This window comes from Littorina saxatilis, linkage group LG12 (genome assembly GCF_037325665.1).
Source record: "Littorina saxatilis isolate snail1 linkage group LG12, US_GU_Lsax_2.0, whole genome shotgun sequence".
Lineage (NCBI taxonomy): Eukaryota > Metazoa > Mollusca > Gastropoda > Littorinimorpha > Littorinidae > Littorina > Littorina saxatilis.
The window spans coordinates 72,226,558-72,249,097 of record NC_090256.1 but is presented as its reverse complement, the minus strand read 5'-3'; the positions used below and the strand labels follow the sequence as shown (position 1 = coordinate 72,249,097).

At 45.9% G+C, this 22,540-nt stretch overlaps 1 protein-coding gene across 1 annotated transcript in view; it reads right to left on the bottom strand.

Moving 5' to 3' along the window:
- LOC138982725 (matrix metalloproteinase-21-like) overlaps positions 1-22,540 on the bottom strand; it is an 81,448-nt gene that overhangs the window by 37,142 nt on the left and 21,766 nt on the right. Inside the window, exon 3 of the mRNA XM_070356048.1 lies at positions 1-434. This exon is cut by the window's left edge and continues 638 nt beyond it. Coding sequence (XP_070212149.1) covers positions 1-434 — 434 coding nt within the window. The remainder of the gene's footprint in view (positions 435-22,540) is intronic.

The window sequence follows — 22,540 nt, the reverse complement described above, 5'->3', positions numbered from 1 at the left end:
ACGTTGTCGACGTCTACGGGGGGCGGGGTGGTGGTCGTAGTGGTGGTAGTAGTGGTGGTCGTAGTGGAAGTGGAGGTGGTAGAGGAAGTGGTGGAGGCACCGTCCTTATCTTTGGCATTGTCTTTGTTGCCACACCTCGAGGTGCTCATGAGAGTCTTGGTCTCCTCGTCCAGACGGCCTGTGGGCGGCAGGTTGTATGTGCTCTGGTACTCCCTGATGGCTTTCTGCACCTCGCCCTCCCCGCACACGTCCAGCCCGCCCTCCAGCTGCGACAGCCAGATGTGCGTCATAGGGTCAAAGTGCGTGCCGGCCGCACCACCCGCTGCTGCCTGGGCATCGGGAACCTGTCCCCTCCCCCCTCGCCCGTAACGCCCGGCTTCCCGCCGCTTGCGCATGATCCGACACTTCAGGTAGCCGTACTTGGACAGCACGAACTGCACACACACAACAACACCTCATGGTTAGTTGCCTCCATTTTAAACTGCTTCCGATCAAGCCTGCCTGACATTGTCTTCTTCTGTCGTAGTATATCAAACAACGAAGACAATTAAAGAAAGAAAGAAAGAAAGAAAGAAAGAAAGAAGTTCAAAGACAGAATAATAGTTACAGATTATTCAAGCGATGGATTACAAAGTTACTCGGAAATAAATGGAGAAATCAAAACAAACTACCTGAACTCAAAAATTCACACTTCGTTCATTCATCTTTTTCTTTCCTTTTTAAGGAAGGCAAGCGTACATTATTGGGACGTTCGCACAAGAGGACAGAGTGTGGATGTCACCTCCACAGCCGTAAAAGTGTTATTCGCCTTTTTTTCGTCTCCTGTCAAGTTTTGTCCAACACACCACATATATATTGCTCATAAGCGATGCGCTGACCATGCTACGACAGAGTGTTTCTAATTTGAAACGATGATGGTCTGTTTCTATAGCAACACACAACACTTTCGCCCTCCCACCTCACCCCCCCCCCCCACCACCACCACACGCATTCCTACCCAAATGTATTTCTTTTGAATGGTCGCGCAATAAGTGAACTTCTTTTTGTGTCGTTAAATTCATCTTCCCATGGTTGGAAAGGAGTCGGACTACCTGTTGGGCCAGGGTAAAGCCCGTCCTTGATTGTGCAAAGTCGGACCACCTGTTGGACCAGGGTAAAGCCCGTCCTTGATTGTGCAAAGTCGGACCACCTGTTGGACAAGGGTAAAGCCCGTCCTTGATTGTGCAAAGTCGGACCACCTGTTGGGCCAGGGTAAAGCCCGTCCTTGATTGTGCAAAGTCGGACCACCTGTTGGGCCAGGGTAAAGCCCGTCCTTGATTGTGCAAAGTCGGACCACCTGTTGGACCAGGGTAAAGCCCGCCCTTGATTGTGCAAAGTCGGACCACCTGTTGGGCCAGGGTAAAGCCCGTCCTTGATTGTGCAAAGTCGGACCACCTGTTGGGCCAGGGTAAAGCCCGTCCTTGATTGTGCAAAGTCGGACCACCTGTTGGGCCAGGGTAAAGCCCGTCCTTGGTTGTGCAAAGTCGGACCACCTGTTGGGCCAGGGTAAAGCCCGTCCTTGGTTGTGCAAAGTCGGACCACCTGTTGGGCCAGGGTAAACCCCGTCCTTGATTGTGCAAAGTCGGACCACCTGTTGGGCCAGGGTAAAGCCCGTCCTTGATTGTGCAAAGTCGGACCACCTGTTGGGCCAGGGTAAAGCCCGTCCTTGATTGTGCAAAGTCGGACCACCTGTTGGACCAGGGTAAAGCCCGTCCTTGATTGTGCAAAGTCGGACCACCTGTTGGGCCAGGGTAAAGCCCGTCCTTGATTGTGCAAAGTCGGACCACCTGTTGGGCCAGGGTAAAGCCCGTCCTTGATTGTGCAAAGTCGGACCACCTGTTGGACCAGGGTAAAGCCCGCCCTTGATTGTGCAAAGTCGGACCACCTGTTGGGCCAGGGTAAAGCCCGTCCTTGATTGTGCAAAGTCGGACCACCTGTTGGGCCAGGGTAAAGCCCGTCCTTGATTGTGCAAAGTCGACTACGAGAAGTATACTTCGCGAGGCTGGCCGCACGAAGCTTTAGCACTGAGTTTTCGGCAAAAAGACTTCGCGAGGCTGGCCGCACGAAGCTTTAGCACTGAGTTTTCGGCAAAAAGACTTCGCGAGGCTGGCCGCACGAAGCTTTAGCACTGACTTTTCGGCAAAAAGACTTCGCGAGGCTGGCCGCACGAAGCTTTAGCACTGAGTTTTCGGCAAAAAGACTTCGCGAGGCTGGCCGCACGGAGCTTTAGCACTGACTTTTCGGCAAAAAGACTTCGCGAGGCTGGCCGCACGGAGCTTTAGCACTGACTTTTCGGCAAAAAGACTTCGCGAGGCTGGCCGCACGAAGCTTTAGCACTGACCTTTCGGCAAAAAGACTTCGCGAGGCTGGCCGCACGGAGCTTTAGCACTCACTTTTCGGCAAAAAGACTTCGCGAGGCTGGCCGCACGAAGCTTTAGCACTGACTTTTCGGCAAAAAGACTTCGCGAGGCTGGCCGCACGAAGCTTTAGCACTGACTTTTCGGCAAAAAGACTTCGCGAGGCTGGCCGCACGAAGCTTTAGCACTGACTTTTCGGCAAAAAGACTTCGCGAGGCTGGCCGCACGAAGCTTTAGCACTGACTTTTCGGCAAAAAGACTTCGCGAGGCTGGACGCACGAAGCTTTAGCACTGACTTTTCGGCAAAAAGACTTCGCGAGGCTGGCCGCACGGAGCTTTAGCACTGACTTTTCGGCAAAAAGACTTCGCGAGGCTGGCCGCACGAAGCTTTAGCACTGACTTTTCGGCAAAAAGACTTCGCGAGGCTGGCCGCACGAAGCTTTAGCACTGACTTTTCGGCAAAAAGACTTCGCGAGGCTGGCCGCACGAAGCTTTAGCACTGACTTTTCGGCAAAAAGACTTCGCGAGGCTGGCCGCACGAAGCTTTAGCACTGACTTTTCGGCAAAAAGACTTCGCGAGGCTGGCCGCACGAAGCTTTAGCACTGACTTTTCGGCAAAAAGACTTCGCGAGGCTGGACGCACGAGGCTTTAGCACTGAGTTTTCGGCAAAAAGACTTCGCGAGGCTGGACGCACGAAGCTTTAGCACTGACTTTTCGGCAAAAAGACTTCGCGAGGCTGGACGCACGAAGCTTTAGCACTGACTTTTCGGCAACAAGACTTCGCGAAGTCGACTTCGGGCTCAATTAGGACCGCCTTTATGGAACGAGGAACCATCTTCAGCACATATCATAAACGAATGATCTTCTTCGTATTACTGCTTTGGAGAAGTGAGACTCAGTTCCTGGTTATGGAGACATTTCTAAGAGTGTTTTCAGGGCGATGGCGCCGAACAGTCGACTGCAAGGCAGAGGTGCACAGTTGATTTATTCTCGTAATAACTATGCCAAGTCGCTGGGTTTTTCACAGACGAACAAACGGTAAAGAGTTGCATCATCCATTCTTCCTGTATAGACTTGTCTGTATCCTGTTTTAGCTTCATCGTCACACGGCTTCCGGTTCGCTGAGTAATCGACGCCAGAGAGAGAGAGAGAGAGAGAGAAAGAGAGAGAGAGAGAGAGAGAGAGTGAGAGATCCTCCCCCGCAGTTTCAAACCACTTGTCATGAAGTGGGGCACAGCACTCGTGGAAACAGCGCAGACAGCATGTCATTTTGTGAATGATGCAAGCTGAAGCCAACGCAAAAACAAAAAAAAATAATAATAAATAAAATCATGCATTCGCTTATCAAGGGGGAGGAGAGGGGTGGGGGGTGAAAAGGAAGATGGAGCAACCATACGGCAGTAAGTCGCCCACTTCTTCGTCACTACGAAAAATATATTTCGGAAACAACTACACAACGCTCATTCCGTATTCTGTATTGTCATGTACCGTCTCTGTACGACGGGGGTGGGGTGTGCTACCACCCGCTATTGCCGCGGCCCGTTGTTGCCGCGGCCCGTTATTGCCGCGGCCCTTTTTTGCCGCGGCCCGTTATTGCCGCAACCCGCTATTGCCGCAACTCGATACGGCGAGACATTATGACGTCACCTTATGACGTTTTATTTCAAACATTTTTCTTCTCTAATGATTCTCCTGACGATCCTTGTCTCCCTCTCTCCCTCCCTCTCTCTCTCTCCCTCTCTCTCTCTGTCTCTCTCTCTCTCTCTCTCTCTCTCTCTGTGTCTCTCTCTCTCTCTTTCTCTCTCTCTCTCTCTCTCTCTCTCTCTCTCTCTCTCTTTCCTTCCCTCCCTACCTCTTTCGCGATCTCTCTCCCTCTTCCTCCCTCTCTCTATTTCCCTCCGTCCATCATTTTCTCTACCCCTCCTTCCCTTTCGCTCTCTCCTCCCCCCCTCTCTTCCGCCATCCTTCTCTCTCTCCCTCCCTTCCTCCCTACCTCTCTCTCTCTATATATCTCACTACTTCCCTGCCGAGTCCTTTTCTCCCTCCCTCCCTACCGCCAACAATCGACTTTTCTCTACCTCCCTCCTTCACTCTCTCTCCCTCCCCTCTGTCCCTCCATCCCACTCTTCTTTTTCTCCCTCCCCACCCCCACCCCTCTCTCTCCCTCCCACTCTCTTCCTCCCACCCTATCTCCCTCCCCCCCCCCCTCTCTCCCTCCCTCCCTCCTCTCTCTCTACCTCCATCCCACTATCTCTTTTCCTCCATCTCTCCCCTCTATTCTCTCCCTCCCTCCCTCCATCCCTCCCACAACAACGGGCCGCCGCGCCTGCCTCCAATGTTGCAGGACTGCGAGTTCCAATCCCTGCGGACGTGGCGAAAACTTCCGCTGGGGGTCGTCCTTTCTTCTTGCGTAAGAGATTTTTTTGTCAACAAAAATTAATGTACATAATTAAAAAAACAAATGTAAACAAAAATTAAAAAAAGAAAAAAAAAGGCTGCGGCAATAACGGACTGCGGCAATAACGGGCCGCAGCAATAGCGGGTTGACCCCGGGTGTGCTACAGCTGCTGGCGGCGATGCTATGGAAGCGCTTCAGTCGAGAGTTAGCGATGATTCTCTAACCGGAGACCAAAACCAACATGAAGGCATGAGACTAAAAGGGACCCAGCTTGTACTTACGAGTGAAATAGGTAGGACCGTTGGCCTACACATCACGTCACAACTTATGCAAGGATGAATGAAGAAAGTAAAGCAACAACGCTACACTTTTTGAATGAATGAACGAACGAATGTAAAATGGTGGCAGCCCGTTGAACTGGCCTTCGTCTGTATTTCACTATTTGGGCGTACAACAAACGAAAGATAAAACGTCATTACGGAGCTACCCTCAGCCGCTCACCACTATCTGCAAACCTTTTTTTAGGGGGGGAGGGGGAAGTGGGGGTGGGGGGAGGGGGCAGCCCTAGCCAGAAGGTTTGTGAATGGGAACCCACAGAAGGTCACTTCCTGCTCTAGAACGGCAGTTGAAGGCGTGCAGACCAAACAATGGGCGCGATATGAACGGCATACACTCAAAGGCTGCATGTCCGTTGTGAACGGCAGCAGCCAAAACACGGTTCCATGAATGGTCGGTACAAATCAAACATAGACACAGATTTGCTGTGGCCTGAATCGACATGAATGGTTGTTCGCCGAAGCCAAAGGCCAGCACATTTAGTCTGTTCCACTGAAGACACACACACGAGCAAAAGACCGAACAAAGAAACATGCACAACTACTGCTGTAAGGTTCACTGACCGGAAAGCCTGAAGGACAGATGAACTTCATACTGGCCTGTGTATGTTCTGCCTTGTGATCTGATGACCTTTCTTTCTTTATTTGGTGTTCAACGTCGTTTTCAACCGTTCAAGGTTATATCGCGACGGATGATCTGATGACCTGGGAACCCTGTCACTACATTAGTCCCCGTGGCTACTCCAGACCTGGGAACCTCTGTTTTGTATTTGGAGTATTCTCAAACAAACTTGGTGTATTTTCAGAAAAAGAAGCGTACTCCACACACCATTCGAACATCCATGATTCACACGCATCCGTCGCATCGTTAATTAAGCTTACTAATATATTTAAAACAAATGCTGTTTTCAATGTTTACTGACAAAAACTAATCATGTGTCAAAATACTGGATCGGCTTCGGGATGCGGTCGTGACAAAAAGTAGACTAGGAATGTTTCTTGTCGTATGATTTTTTCCCCACTGACCGTACTGCTCGTATTCTAGACAATCATGCGTACACAAAACGATAGTCAAACTATAATGCAAAAAGGAGGTGCCAGTTAAGTCAAACTACAAGCGAGAAACGAGGTGCCAGGTAAGTCAAGCTATAAGGGAAGAAAGGCGAGGTGTGCGCATTAGGCCCACGTCGTAAAAAGCGTTACACGACAGTATGACGGCTTACTAGTGCCAAAACCTGGGGTTACCCATTATCACGTGATAATTACTAATTAACGCTGTCAGTTACTGTTTTCACTCGTTAGTTACTCATTTTCACGGGATAATTAGTGATTTTCACGGGAAAATGACTAAGTTTTAGTTTTGGCACTAGCAATCCGTCAGGAAGTGAGCCAAAACTAAAAATTAGTAATTAACAGGTGAAAGTTAGTAATTTTCCCGGGAAAATTAGTAATTAACACGTGAAAATGGTAATTATGAAGGGAAAATTACTAATTTTCCCTTGATAATTACAATTATGAGGTTTTGGCACTAGTAAGCCCTATGACGGCTTACTAGTGCCAAAACCGGGGGTTACCCATTATCACGCGATAATTACTAACTAATGCTGTCAGTTACTGTTTTCACCTGTTAGTTACTCATTTTCACGGGAAAATTACTAATTTTGGCACTAGCAATCCGACAGGAAGTGAGCCAAAACTAAAAATTAGTAATTAACAGGTGAAAGTTAGTAATTATTCCGGGAAAATTAGTAATAAAGACATGAAAATGGTAATTTTCCCTTGATAATTACAATTATGAGGTTTTGGCACTAGTAAGCCGTCATACGAAAGTTCTCTTCACGTACCTGCCGCTAGCACAGTTTGCCTTTTCTAGTCTTCTTCTCATTCTCCACCGCTGGTTTGCTTTCTACAGCGGAAATAAAACCGTCTACACTTCATTACCATTGCATGCAAATCGAGACCATGACCTTTCCATTGCAGTCACTTCCCTTGCCCTAACACACAAACCCTCACACGTTCGGTTTCTTCCAATCCAGTGTTTGTATTACTTTGTGTTTTCAATCGCCGCAGTCTTAAAAAAGAACTCTTTTTTTTTTCTCTCTCTCTCTTTTCAGTCTTACATAAATTTATTCTCTTGTCTACATTTCATTTTTTTTCTCATTCTCTTTTCTTCTTTTTATATTTAGTCAAGTTTTGACTAAATATTTTAACATCGAGGGGGAAATCGAAACGAGGGTCGTGGTGTATGTGCGTGTGTGTGTGTGTGTGTGTGTGTGTGCGTGTGTGTGTGCGTGTGTGTGTGTGTGTAGAGCGATTCAGACTAAACTACTGGACCGATCTTTATGAAATTTGACATGAGAGTTCCTGGGTATGAAATCCCCGAACGTTTTTTTCATTTTTTTGATAAATGTCTTTGATGACGTCATATCCGGCTTTTCGTGAAAGTTGAGGCGGCACTGTCACGCCCTCATTTTTCAACCAAATTGGTTGAAATTTTGGTCAAGTAATGTTCGACGAAGCCCGGACTTCGGTATTGCATTTCAGCTTGGTGGCTTAAAAATTAATTGATGACTTTGGTCATTAAAAATCTGAAAATTGTAAAAAAAAAAAAAAATTATAAAACGATCCAAATTTACGTTCATCTTATTCTCCATCATTTGTTGATTCCAAAAACATATAAATATGTTATATTCGGATTAAAAACAAGCTCTGAAAATTAAATATATAAAAATTATTATCAAAATTTTTTTTTCGAAATCAATTTAAAAACACTTTCATCTTATTCCTTGTCGGTTCCTGATTCCAAAAATATATAGATATGATATGTTTGGATTAAAAACACGCTCAGAAAGTTAAAACGAAGAGAGGTACAGAAAAGCGTGCTATGCAGCATAGCGTAACCACTACCCCGCTCTTCTTGTCAATTTCACTGCCAATGCCGTGAGCGGTGGACCACGAGTATACGGTCTTGCTGCGTTGCATTGCGTTCAGTTTCATTCTGTGAGTTCGACAGCTACTTGACTAAATATTGTATTTTCGCCTTACGCGACTTGTTTGTTACTGTGTCCTATTCACACAGTTAAGGCACTTCTGATCTGATGGGTGTACTGTCGTCAGATGTAGTAGTACGCTGCTCTGCACAGCAGTTGTTCATAAATATACAAGATAGAAAGAGAACTATACTTCACATTTAGTCGACTTGATATGAAAAATAAAATATAGCGACATGACAGCAGCGCTCGCTGCTCATGCACCTGACAGGCGCTGTGGCGTGGTGGTAAGACGTCGGCCTCTTAACCGGAATGTCGTCAGTTCGAATCCCGGCCGCGGCCGCCTGGTGGATTAAGTGTGGAGATTTTTCCGATCTCCCAGGTCAACTAATGTGCAGATCTGCTAGTGGCTTACCCCCCTTCGTGTGCACACGCAAGCACAAGACCAAGTGAGCACGTAATCCATGTTAGAGTCCGGTGGGTTATAGAAACACAAAAATACCCAGCATACTTCCTCCGAAAGCGGCGTATGGCTGCCTAAATGGCGGGGTAAAAACGGTCATACACGTAAAAATCCACTCGTGCAGAAATACGAGTGTACGGGGGAGTTTCAGCCCACGAACGCAGAAGAAGAAGTGCACCTGAATTAAAAGGGCAGTTAGAGAGAGAGAGAGAGAGAGAGAGAGAGAGAGAGAGAGAGAGAGAGAGAGAGAGAGAGAGAGAGAGAGAGAGAGAGAGAGAGAGAGAGAGAGAGAGAGAAGACAAGACAAGACAAAATCTTTATTATCGAGGGTAATAGACAAGCAAGAATATTGCTTTTTTACATCCAGCCCTCGCCCTAATATAGGGTCAACAAGAACAGAAAACAATATAATCAAAGAACTATCACATCAAACTTAATACATTATAACTGTATATACAGATACAAATTTAAAAATAAATTGTCATACTGCATTTTAAGTACAATTTCCAATGATAAAAAGTGTCAATTTTTAACATAACTTAATTTAGAGAGAGAGAGAGAGAGAGAGAGAGAGAGAGAGAGAGAGAGAGAGAGAGAGAGAGAGAGAGAGAGAGAGAGAGAGAGAGAGAGAGAGAGAGAGAGAGAGAGAGACAGAGACAGAGACAGAGAGACAGAGAATAAGAGAAAACACCAAACTCGGAACATGTCATGAGCCTCATGATGAGGACAGAAAAAAACCTCATAAGGGTAAGGACAAAACCGAATACCCGAAGAACAGAACAAAACGGTGTCTGAACCAAATGTAAGCAAACCAATCAGAGAGACAGGGATGTCCGAAACAAAACATTAAAAGTGAGAATTATTGTATTTTCCGCTGCTTTCTTGCACAGAGATCTGGGGCTATTGGCAGTTCCTCAGAGATCATGTCACTTGTTATTTTTCATCTTTTTGGAAAACAGCTGCAGTCAAGAGTTTTCCAATTGTCCAAATCCAAAACAGGCTTCTGCAACTTGAGAATAAGCCCAAAACAACACGAACATGATAGACCCCAGTTTCTTTCAAGCCATCATAGTCTGCAACAACTTGGGAATAAGCTAGACCAACAGTGACATTCCAGCATCTCCTAGAGCAACAATCGTCTCTCCACCAACCATACAAAAGCGCAAGTGCACATGTGGTTTCCATCATTTCTCTGGCTACAATGTAATTTTCGCGACATGCTTCTCACACCAGGAAAGAATTTTTGACAGCTATTCCGCATAGGTGTCTCTTGCTCGGGATTGTAAGATACAGCGGTAACCTCTCTCACCACTCTGCGAGACCGAAGCGCACACATGTAGCTTGTAATGCGTACAGGCCGGAAGCATGGAAAGGTGTTTTTTTGTTTTTTTGTTTTTGTTTTGGGGGGGGGGGGGGGGCTCACGTAAGTGTAGCCTATGCGATCGTAACTTTGTCTGTCTGTGCGTGCGTGCGTGTGTGTGTATGTCTGTGGTAGAAACTTTAACATTTGACTAAACACCGAAATACTCATTTTACCTGGTTATTATCCAAGCAACAGCTTCAAAGTATTGAAGCAATGATCAACATTTCGTCGGCACGTATGCAGTTAAAGTGAGTATCCAAAGAAAATGGGTGGTGTTTTTTTTTTTTTTTTTTTTTGGGGGGGGGGGGGGGGGGTAAAAACAGGTGAATGGTTTGTGTCGTGTGTGGTATGTAGACCAGGTCAGGGGTCAAGGTTAGGTCAGATCGCGTGAAGGATTGTGGTATCGATACAGTTCAACTCACCGAGCTACAGAGACAGATCTAGATCTAGTGCCTCCCACTCTTGCACCGTGTCCCCTATGCTTACTGTGTGTGTGTATGTGTGACGGAGTGAATGAGTTTGTGTTACTGTTTGTCGATTTCTCACGGAAGCCTTGAAGGCTTCGCCTCTTGTTTTGTTTGTGTGTGTGTGTGTGTGTGTGTGTTTAACGTCGTTTTCAACCACGAAGGTTATATCGCGACGGGGAAAGGGGGGAGATGGGATAGAGCCACTTGTCAATTGTTTCTTGTTCACAAAAGCACAAATCAAAAATTTGCTCCAGGGGCTTGCAACGTAGTACAATGTATTACCTTACTGTGAGAATGCAAGTTTCCAGTACAAAGGACTTAACACTAAAATCTTTACAAAAATTGACTATGTTCTCTACAAGAAACACTTAAACAAGGGTAAAAAGAGAAACAGAATCCGTTAGTCGCCTCTTACGACATGCTGGGGAGCATCGGGTAAATTCTTCCCCTAAACCCGCGGGGGGTCATGGAAAGGTAGTAGTAACAATGTTGGTGTATTTAATTGTGAGAAGGACTAAACTGTCGAATGAATCAATGTCACACGGTAATGTTCAACTCTTGTAAGCTCAGTTTAGGCTACGAACTTCTAATTGCAGGGCTTCCCCCTTCCCTCTCTCTCTGCTCATAGACCGTGAGCGCATCACTGGTGGTGTGTGTGAGAAAATTAGAGAGACTGACAGACAAATAGAGAGAGAGAGAGAGAGAGACAGAGAAAGAAATAGAGAGAGAGAAAGGCAGAGAGATAGAGAGAAAGGCAGAGAGAGAGAGAGAGAGAGAGAGAGAGAGAGAGAGAGAGAGAGAGAGAGAGAGAGAGAGAGAGAGAGAGAGAGAGAGAGAGGAGAGAGAGAGAGAGAGAGAGAGAGAGAGAGAGAGAGAGAGAGAGAGAGAGAGAGAGAGAGAGAGAGAGAGAGAGAGAGAGAGAGAGAGAGAGAGAGAGAGAGAGAGAGAGAGAGAGAGAGAGAGAGAGAGAGAGAGAGAGAGAGAGAGAGAGAGAGAGAGAGAGAGAGAGAGAGAGAGAGAGAGAGAGAGAGAGAGAGAGAGAGAGAGAGAGAGAGAGAGAGAGAGAGAGAGAGAGAGAGAGAGAGAGAGAGAGAGAGAGAGAGAGAGAGAGAGAGAGAGAGAGAGAGAGAGGTGGCGGCAGTGGCGAAGATCCAGCATGATTCACCCGTGGACTGTCAAAGCGTGAAGGTGAGACAAGGGACAGAGGTGAGACAAGGGACAGAGGTGAGATGAAGACAGAGGTGAGATGAAGACAGGCGTGAGACAAGAGACAGAGGTGAGATGAAGACAGACGTGTGCTTCAGTCGTCACGTCGCCTCACCTGTCGCGATGCTATGATTTAACATGACGGCTTGCTCACAGGCCCGGCACAGACAGCTATAGATTTATATAGGACGTGGGGCTCAAGTTGGATATGTTTAAAATACGTCAACGATTACTATGACTGACAGCGGCACTTGAGTATACCTTGGATCTCAGCTGTTTGGCAATGTCCTGAAAGCAGCAGACGCTCCTGCCTTTGCACTTTATGCTAATGTACCAGGATTAATATTCATTTTCTGATCCTGCCTTAACAACAATGTATTGTACAAGCATAGAGAATCGTTTTCTATTTAACTTGCGTCATAAATAAGTAAATATATGCGTTAGTGGGAGGTGGGTACGGGAAGAATGACGTTGGGAGGTGTTACCCCCAATTTCCAAATCCCCCCCAAAAAACATACTGAGCTTGGCAAGCCAGTCCAATATGACTCACACGACCACCGTATTGAACCAATGTCGTCTGGCCCATTCTTTAAAGGCCATTCACACACCTCTCATGTTGATCTTGAATAACCTTCTTAAAAGAAGACACCCCCCTCCCGAAACGAAAACGAGATAGAAAAAAACAACGTACGGTTCAAAGTCCTGTTGTCCTCTTCAACGCTTCGCCGATTTTATTTCCAGCTGTCCAATTCTACCATTTCTATTTTCGAACTGATAACCTTTTATTGCGTTCACTTACGAAAAGACAACCCAGCAGCGTAAGCGCGAACTAAAGTGTTTTACTATTTGCTGTCTTCAAACTCACGCCTTTCGTCGCACGTACTTACGAAAAACAATCCACCAGCAAAACTCAGTTATCAAGTCGCCCACGAGAGGAGCGTCCCGCCCAATGACACGTGCCTGTGACCAAAAGAAAATTTGCCCGTTTTTGCGCTCTCGATTGTGTTTGCTTCCTTTTTACCATCCGCCAGTTAGCTGGTGAGATCCTGTAAGTGGTACGAAATAGCCCACTTGTTATAGTATCCAGTTGAAAATAGCGTTTCTAGTGTTGCCTTTGTGTGCGCCTTAGACAGAGAAGCCATTGGAAGATATATAGCTGGCTGAGTTGCTACAAGTACTGTCTCCTTTACAGTAAAAGGATGTTTCTTGCCCGACATACAACTCCAACATGACATGCATCCATTAGGTGAAAGGGCACAGACGATGCAATTCAAAGTAAACTTACAAGAAAAGCCGATTTAATAACGTGTGAAAAGAAGGGAAGGGAGGAAGGAAGGAAGAAAAGCCGATTTAATACCGTGTGAAAAGAAGGGAAGGGAGGAAGGAAGGAAGAAAAGCCGATTTAATAACGTGTGAAAAGAAGGGAAGGGAGGAAGGAAGGAAGAAAACCCGATTTAATAACGTGTGAAAAGAAGGGAAGGGAGGAAGGAAGGAAGAAAACCCGATTTAATAACGTGTGAAAAGAAGGGAAGGGAGGAAGGAAGGAAGAACAACACAAAACAAAGGGGGGAAGTAAACAGTTTAAACGTCCTGTTGAAGACCTAATAACTTTCATCGCATGTTGGTAGGGAGTTGCCATGGCACTGTAGTTTACTATTGCAGAGTTCGTCTGGTACAAGAATAACGTGCGTGCGTGCGTGTGTGTGTGTGTTTGACTGAAGCGTACTACATAATACTACATAATAATGTACGTAGTAAGAACACACAAAACAGGTGATCAAAGTGCAAGCTAAATCGATGCATACGGACAAGCGCTTGACCTCTTAAAGCATTTCAGTCAAGGTAACACGAGCACGACAGGAATTTTCCCACCACTGGCCCGACGAGGCCACTGCTCACTGCATACACCTTAAGTCAGTCACCGTGAATGCTATCTCTTCGGACACCCCGATAAGGCAGCATGTCAACCCTTGTATTGCACTGACCACAAGATTAAATGGACGAAAGAATGCGTCAACATGTTGGCAAAAGTCGCAGATACAATCCAGGCTGTTCTTCCTGCGCGTCATGTACTGACACATGTAGGATCGAGCTATTGGGCAAATTTAAAGCATGTCTTTTTCGAGATTCCATTTTTTCCACCGGCTCTGGCCAGTCTCGTCTGATGAAGTTTGTACCTGCCTGTCCGAATGTTTGATTTTAAAAGGAATGGCTTTCTAGACTAAACAACGAGTAAGTTTATCAAATATATAAGCATGCTGTCCGTAACGATCAGCAAGATAAATGTGTCAATGACTAGTCAGGTCATGAAACTTCTTGCACTGTAGCCAAACACCGGATGAAACAAAACGCTACGCGCCTGGTGAAGGAACAATCTGAACACACGGGAACAAGGTAGAACGAGGGGAGAGCCTGTCCACTTTATCGTGGCCTTATCGGGGTAAGCTGGGAGTCCACGGTGGAAGACGACGACGGCAAACTATAACCAACAAGAAATTCCTACGAGGTAGGAAAAACACCCCCGTCAAAGGGAAATAACCTTCTCAGTTGGTGGCAGTGACTGAGTGAGAATGGTTATTTCCCTTTGACCATGAAGATGTCCCTCTATAAGTCCTTGTATAATTTTAATCCACCAATAACTCCCTAACCGTGTGTTTGACTGGTCCCAATTTTTGTAAGGACCGTCTCAGGAATGTATAGAACCTGTTCACCAAGTTTGGTGACGATCGGTCCGTTCATTCTTGAGATCTATATGCGAACACAAACAAACAAACAAACAAACAAACACATCGAGCGAAACCTATACACACCCCTATACCGGGGGTGTAAAAACGGCGCAAACGGGCGCCCAGGACGTTGATAGACCGAGTTCATTCAGCGAATGATCACCAAACCTGTAAATGTCGTTCATGTGGGGGCTCGCTGGCTAAAGGTGCGTCGTATACAGCTGGCGACGTGAGCGTAACCTTGTAGGTGGAAAGCCAAAGGTGTATCAGATTGGTGTAAATTGTGCGTTCAGGGGTCAGGGACTGAAAGAGCATTGGCAATGAAGAAGTGCAAGGTAAGCGGCAAGACAGCTGATCAACACGTGAAGAGTTGTACAACGCTATTGTTGGCTTTTAGGACGAGCGCGACTTGCTGGCGACACTGACAATAGGGCAACTGTAGCTTGTTCTGATAGCACGCGGATGCTGTACAGACCGTGCAACTCTAGTGTGGAGGATTAGGACTAAGCCCTGCAAATCCTTGTCTTTCGCACACCTAATCCTAGTGCAGCTCGACAACTGGGGGCAACAGCATATGTGGCGTCAGGAAAATCATGCTTCACAATTACTCTTTCGATGCAGTTTGTTTACTTTGCTCAATGGGTTCGATCGGGAAGTTACTGTCGCCGCCTTCATCTTTTATGTCCCTTTTCCCCCTGTCGTCCTTTCTTTACCCCCCCCCCCCCCTCTCTCTCCTCTCCCTTTGCTCTATGTAGCCTTTGTAAACGCTTGTTGCAAATGTATACCGAGCAACAAAAGAAACGCGAATTATTTTTCGATATTTTGATTTAAAAAAACGCAGTCAATCTGAGAGTGACAATTTTCGGGATATAGATGCACTATGCAGTCATGTGTAAGAAAGCTGTTGTGTGAATATTTTTCCATTGCTGCTGTCTCAACGCACGGGACAAGCAGTTTCCACGTGAAACACATGATGCGCGCTTACAGCACGTGCAAGCGGAGTAGCCGGAAACCTCATGTGTGAGATGTGTTCACTGATGCATTAGTAACAAGTCGCGTAAGGCGAAAATACAATATTTAGTCAAGTAGCTGCCATTTTTCAGCAAGACCGTATACTCGTAGCATCGTCAGTCCACCGCTCACGGCAAAGGCAGTGAAATTGACAAGAAGAGCGGGGTAGTAGTTGCGCTAAGAAGGATAGCACGCTTTTCTGTACCTCTCTTTGTTTTAACTTTCTGAGCGTGTTTTTAATCCAAACATATCATATCTATATGTTTTTGGAATCAGGAACCGACAAGGAATAAGATGAAAGTGTTTTTAAATTGATTTGGACAATTTAATTTTGATAATAATTTTTATATATTTAATTTTCAGAGCTTGTTTTTAATCCGAATATAACATATTTATATGTTTTTGGAATCAGCAAATGATGGAGAATAAGATAAACGTAAATTTGGATCGTTTTATAAATTTTTATTTTTTTTTACAATTTTCAGATTTTTAATGACCAAAGTCATTAATTAATTTTTAAGCCACCAAGCTGAAATGCAATACCGAACCCCGGGCTTCGTCGAAGATTACTTGACCAAAATTTCAACCAATTTGGTTGAAAAATGAGGGCGTGACAGTGCCGCCTCAACTTTCACGAAAAGCCGGATATGACGTCATCAAAGACATTTATGAAAAAAATGAAAAAAACGTATGGGGATATCAATCCCAGGAACTCTCATGTCAAATTTCATAAAGATCGGTCCAGTAGTTTGGTCTGAATCGCTCTACACGCACACACACACACACACACATACACACACACATACACACACACATACACCACGACCCTCGTTTCGATTCCCCCTCGATGTTAAAATATTTAGTCAAAACTTGACTAAATATAATAAAAAGAGACCATGGCACGCTTACTGCCAGTCTAACTTTTGACAGAGTCAAGATGCCAAGATTGACACCAGAACAACGCGAGAGGGCAGTGGGTCGATTATCGGCTGGTGATGACCCAGAAGCGGTAGCAGTCGCTTTCAATGTGCAACTGTCAACAGCATATCTCCTTCAGCAACGTTTTGTCAACACTGGAAGCACTGCTGATACACAACGAAGTGGAAGACCTCGCGTTACCACACAGAGACAAGATCGCCAGATCCTGCGTCATCATTTGAGAAACCCGATTCCATACAGCCAATGAAACAGCCAGGAACACCGTCGGTAACCACCAGAGACCTATCAGTGGCCAGACAATACGCCAAAGACTTGCTGAGCGAGACCTCCAAAACTGCCGTCCCGCTAGAGGACCAATCCTCACTCAGAGACATCGCATGGCGCGCCAGCAGTGGGCCCAGGATCACATCAACTGGAACTGGAGGCAATGGCGAAACATTCTGTTCACCGATGAGAGCCGTTTCTGCATTAGTCATGTTGATGGGCGTGTCAGAGTGTGGCGAAGAAGAGGTGAACGCTATGCTGGTGACTGCGTCATGGAACACAATACCCAGGGTGGACCAAACGTCATAGTATGGGGTGGAATCGGCCTCAACTAATCCCTGGGACCTGTGTTTTTCAACAATCTTGGTCCTGGTCGGGGAAACGGCATCACAGCACAGCGTTATATTGACCAGATCCTACAGCCTCATGTTGTGCCCTTTTTCCAGGCGCGCAGAAACTGTGTTCTGCAGCAAGACAACGCTCGCCCTCACACAGCCAGGGTCACCCAGGCCTTCCTGCAGCACAATAACATCGACATCATGGCCTGGGCCGCCCTCACTGAGCCCATATTTGAATCCTATTAAACATTTCTGGGACCAACTTCAAAGAAAGGTCAACCAGTTACGCCCAGGACCAAGAACTGCCGCAGAACTGCGTCAGGCCCTCAAACGTTTTTCTGGAGAAAATTCGCGTTTCTTTTGTTGCTCGGTATACTCTCATAATTGACTTTTGTTCCCGCAATGATTTTGCAAGCATCTGCGTTTTCCTTGCTGTGTATTTTCCCCCGACTTTCAAGACTAGCTGTGCTCCCAAGTAAAATCAACACCTTCGTACAGTGGTGTTGTTCGCGTGCTATACTTTACATGCATACAAAATACGACATACAACGTAAATTCATCCCGGTCGGGTGATGGTAAATCTGTCGACAGCAAAGTTGGCCATACGACAAGGTGACGTGTTGAGGAGCTGGGGTGCTGCTTGGGGAGGGGGTAGGGGGGAAAGGGGTAGGGGGTAGGGGGGAAAGGGGTAGGGGGAAAGGGGTAGGGGGAAGGGGTAGGGGTAGGGGGAAGGGGTAGGGGGAAAGGGGTAGGGGGTAGGGGGAAGGGGTAGGGGGAAGGGGTAGGGGGGAAGGGGTAGGGGGAAGGGGTAGGGGAAAGGGGTAGGGGGTAGGGGAAAGGGTAGGGGGAAAGGGGTAGGGGGTAGGGGGGAAAGGGTAGGGGGTAGGGGGGAAGGGGTAGGGGTAGGGGGAAAGGGGTAGGGGTAGGGGAAAAGGGGTAGGGGAGAAAGGGGTAGGGGGAAAAGGGTAGGGGGTAGGGGGGAAAGGGGTAGGGGACTATGATACGAGAATATAATCCGCTGTGTGTAACTTAGTGAGTCACCGCCTCTCATAGATAGGCGGGTAAAGGACTGCTTTCATTCATGATTCCCCCGATCTGATCCCCACTTCCCAAAGGACAGCACACACACACACACCGTCCCTCCCAAAAGGACCATCCTCACGCGAGTCAAAACCATCTATATATCTGTGGTCAACACCCACGCTGACCTCTGCACAACTGCTGAGACAGTCCCCGGTCTACTCTAATTTCTAAACCGTTTCTCCTACTCCCCTCAGCCCAGCCCCGGCCCACCCCCCCTTAAAAAAGAAAGAACGAAAGGTAAAAAAAAAGAAAACCAAGAATAAGAAGAAAAGAAGAAGAAACAAGTCGCGTAAGGCGAAATAACAACATTTAGTCAAGCTGTCGAACTCACATAATGAAACTGAACGCACTGCTTTTTTCACCAAGACCACATACTCGTAGTTTCGTCAGTCCACCGCTCGTGGCAAAGGCAGTGAAATCGACAAGCCATGCAGAATAGTGCGGTAGTGGTCGCGCTGAGCAGGATAACACGCTTTTCTGTATGTCTATTCTTTTCAGCTTACTGAGTTTGTTTTTAATCCAAACATATCATATCATATCTATATGTTTTTGGAATCAGGGGCTGACAAGGAATAAGATGAAATTGTTTTTAAATCGATTTCGGGAAATTAATTTTAATCATAATTTTTATATTTTTAATTTTCAGAGTTTGTTTGTAATCTAAATATAACATATATGTAAATGTTTTTGGAATCAGAAAATGATGAAGAATAAGATGAAATTGTTTTTGGATCATTTAATAAAAAAATAATTTTAATTACAAGTTTCCGATTTTTAATGACCAAACTCATTCCTTAGTTTTTAAGCCACCAAGCTGAAATGCAATACGAAAGTCCGGCCTTCGTCGAAGATTGCTTTGCCAAAATTTCAATCAATTTGATTCAAAAATGAGGGTGTGACAGTGCCGCCTCAACTTATACAAAAAGCCGAATATGACGTCATCAAAGACATTTATCAAAAAAATGAAAAAAAACGTCTGGGGATATCATGCCCAGGAACTCTCATGTAAAATTTCATAAAGATCGGTCCAGTAGTTTACTCTGAATCGCTCTACACACACACACACACGCACAGACAGACAGACACATACACACACACAAACACATACACCACGACCCTCGTGTCGATTCTCCCTCTATGTTAAAACATTTAGTCAAAACTTGACTAAATGTAAAAACTGGAAAAAAAGAGAAAACAAGTCTTATCTGTAGACCAACAACCAACCAAACAACCATGCAACCAAACAACCAACCAAACAACCAACCAAACAACCAACCAACCAACCAAACAACCAAACAACCAAACAACCAACCAAACAAACAACCAAACAACCATGCAAGCAAACAACCAACAACAAACAACCAACAACCAACAACCAACAAACAACAAACAACCAACCAAACAAACAACCAAACAAACAACCAACCAAACAAACAACCAACCAAACAACCATGCAACCAAACAACCAACCAAACAAACAACCAAACAACCAACCAAACAAACAACCAACCAAACAACCATGCAACCAAACAACCAACCAAACAAACAACCAACCAAACAACCAAACAACCAACCAAACAACCAAACAAACAAACAGACAGAGTGAAATCTAAAAGCCGCTTTATTACATAAAGGCGGCTTAAAAAGGACACAGATTATTTAATTAACTCTACATTATAAGTTTAGATGTGAAACTCATTGCCTTTTCTTCAGTTAATCAATTTGAAAACTTGTTTATCATGATAATCATTCATCGCTGAAATCATGTTGGAAGACGCGCACAACCCAACACCTGCCTTTGAATCTTCTCTTCGGCAAAACACACATTTTACGCCTGCTGCTTGTCAGTAACCATACTAGATGAGGTTCAGAAATAAATCTTCTTTTTCCCCCTTGTTTTTGCCTATGGAAGAGTTATCTTTCTTGAAAGCGTGGCAAGCTATTAACTACACTATAAATAGCTCACGTGGAATTGCCGGCAGATCCACGCTGTGGGCATGTCATCTTGAACACGCGGCCAGTACCGTGTAACTGGCCTTGAGACCGATCGATTCAAGGGGGGCAATCTCAGTCATCTGAAAGAGGGAAATCCAAACGCAATCCGCCTTGTTCGATTTTATGGGCTTGGACGATAGATTAAAATAAGAAAAGCAAAAGCTGGAGTCCAGTCTGGACGAAACTGCTATCAAGAACGCAGAATTGATTTTTTCTGAGTTTTTTTTGTTAGCCGTAAGCGCCATTTCTCATTTCGAATTTCTCATAACTGCTGGCGGCTGCAGTGAAACCAACAAAGGGGCCTCACTCTGGAAGAGTTTCCTGCTCCGATAAACATGGCGCTTACGGCTAAAAAAAAACTCAGAAAAAATCAATTCTGCGTTCTTGATAGCAGTTTCGTCCAGACTGGACTCCAGCTCTTGCTTTTCTTATTTTTCTCTATCGTCCAAGCCCATAAAATCGAACAAGGCGGATTGCGTTTGGATTTCCCTCTTTCAGATGACTGAGATTGCCCCCCTTGAATCGATCGGTCTCAAGGCCAGTTACACGGTACTGGCCGCGTGTTCAAGATGTGGGCATGTCAGTACTGAGGATATACGATCTGCAAGTTATCGGTTGAAAAAGGCTTTATATCGAGCAAAACCTGTATTGACAACTTTTTTTCTCCCCCCAAAAGCATGCAAATCTCAGCTCATTATTAATTGCAATGCCATCTGTTAATTTGTCACTACACTTGGTTGAAATGTAGACCTGTCTGAGTCGAATGTTTAGTTCAATAAGAGAGAGAACCTGGCAAGGGAGACAAGCAAACCCCAACACAACAAGAAACCAAATAAAAGATTAACTCATTAAGTTAAGCACAAATACGCACAAACATCAGAGAGAGAGAGAGAGAGAGAGAGAGAGAGAGAGAGAGAGAGAGAGAGAGAGAGAGAGAGAGAGAGAGAGAGATGAGAGAGAGAGAGAAAGAGAGAGAGAAAAGAGAGAGAGAGAGAGAGGACACACACACACACACACACACACACACACACACACACACACACACACACACACACACACACAGGGACTGTGATGTTTGTAAAGAGAAACACACAAAAGGCAAGATCTCCCAGGACGAATAAGAAGGGAAAAAAGCGCCCAGTAGGACTGACGCGAGTGAAAACGGCGTGAGAACAGCCCGACAAGGATGTAGCTTGCCCATTCATCGGCCTCCCAACGACACTGCGCCTCACAAACTATAAAGCCATTCATAAACTCCTTCAAAGCAAAAACCACTACGCATTTACATCTGAGAAAGACAGACAAGAAAGAAGGGGAAGTAAGGGAAGAGGGCAGGAGACAAAACAGAGTAGAGTAGGGCGCAGGGGGGAAGGGATCAAAATAAGCGAAGGAGAAAAAAAAACCTACCTGAAAGGGGAAAGGAAAGTCAGAGCAAGCTTCACCGACACTCTTTGACATGAGACGAATATCGCCTGATGTTACATGAGCGGGACACCTTGTTCTTTTACCCGTAAGCCTCTGACACAAGTTGCTTCTTTACACACACGCGTGAATAATGAACGAAAAGGAGAGCGAAGGAGAGGGAGTTAAAAAGAGAGAAGGGGGTGGGGGGGGGGGGGGGGGGGGAGAGAGAAAAAAGAAAGGCGGTTAGTAAAAGTACGAGACAGCTCATTGAAAAAAGCGAGCGTATAATAATGTAAAAAAAATAAAAATTAAAAGGCGGACGAAAGGAGGACAGAGAAAGAGTCTTCAATATGGGGGTAAGGGGTGGGTGATGGGGGTAAGGGGTGGGTGATGGAGGGAAGGGGTGGGTGATGGGGGTAAGGGGTGGGTGATGGGGGTAAGGGGTGGGTGATGGGGGAAGGGGTGGGTGATGGAGGGAAGGGGTGGGTGATGGGGGTAAGGGGTGGGTGATGGGGGGAAGGGGTGGGTGATGGGGGGAAGGGGTGGGTGATGGGGGGAAGGGGTGGGTGATGGGGGTAAGGGGTGGGTGATGGGGGTAAGGGGTGGGTGATGGGGGTAAGGGGTGGGTGATGGGGGTAAGGGGTGGGTGATAAGGGGAAGGGGTGGGTGATGGGGGTGTGGGAGGTGGGGGTAGGACAAGGACCACACACACCTCAAAGATCAAAGTAATGAGAGGTTGCTGTTCACTGACCCCATCAGCAGGCAAACAAGCCACCTTTGTGCGACCACTGAACAACCACTCAAAAAAGAAGACACTCGGCTTTGCTCAAGGATGGGAAAAAGAAGAAAATAAAGTAAACTAAAACGAAACAAATAAGATAAGGATGAGGATAAGATTGTGTCAAGTTCTGTCAGGTTACCCTCATACAAATTCCAGTTGCTTTCTCTCCGGGGAAAGCGAGCTGCCATATTCAGTTCGGCACTATCCATTTTGTTCTTCGTGTATTCATGTTTCCAAGCCCTGAGACTTTCGCTGTGAACTCAGGCTCTTTGTCGTGCGCATGCGTGCACACGGGGTTGTTTGGTCAACGAGGAGAGTCTGCATAAAGTTGACTCATAGTGTGTGTGTGTTTTTGTGTGTATTCCAAGTTCTTTCTTTTT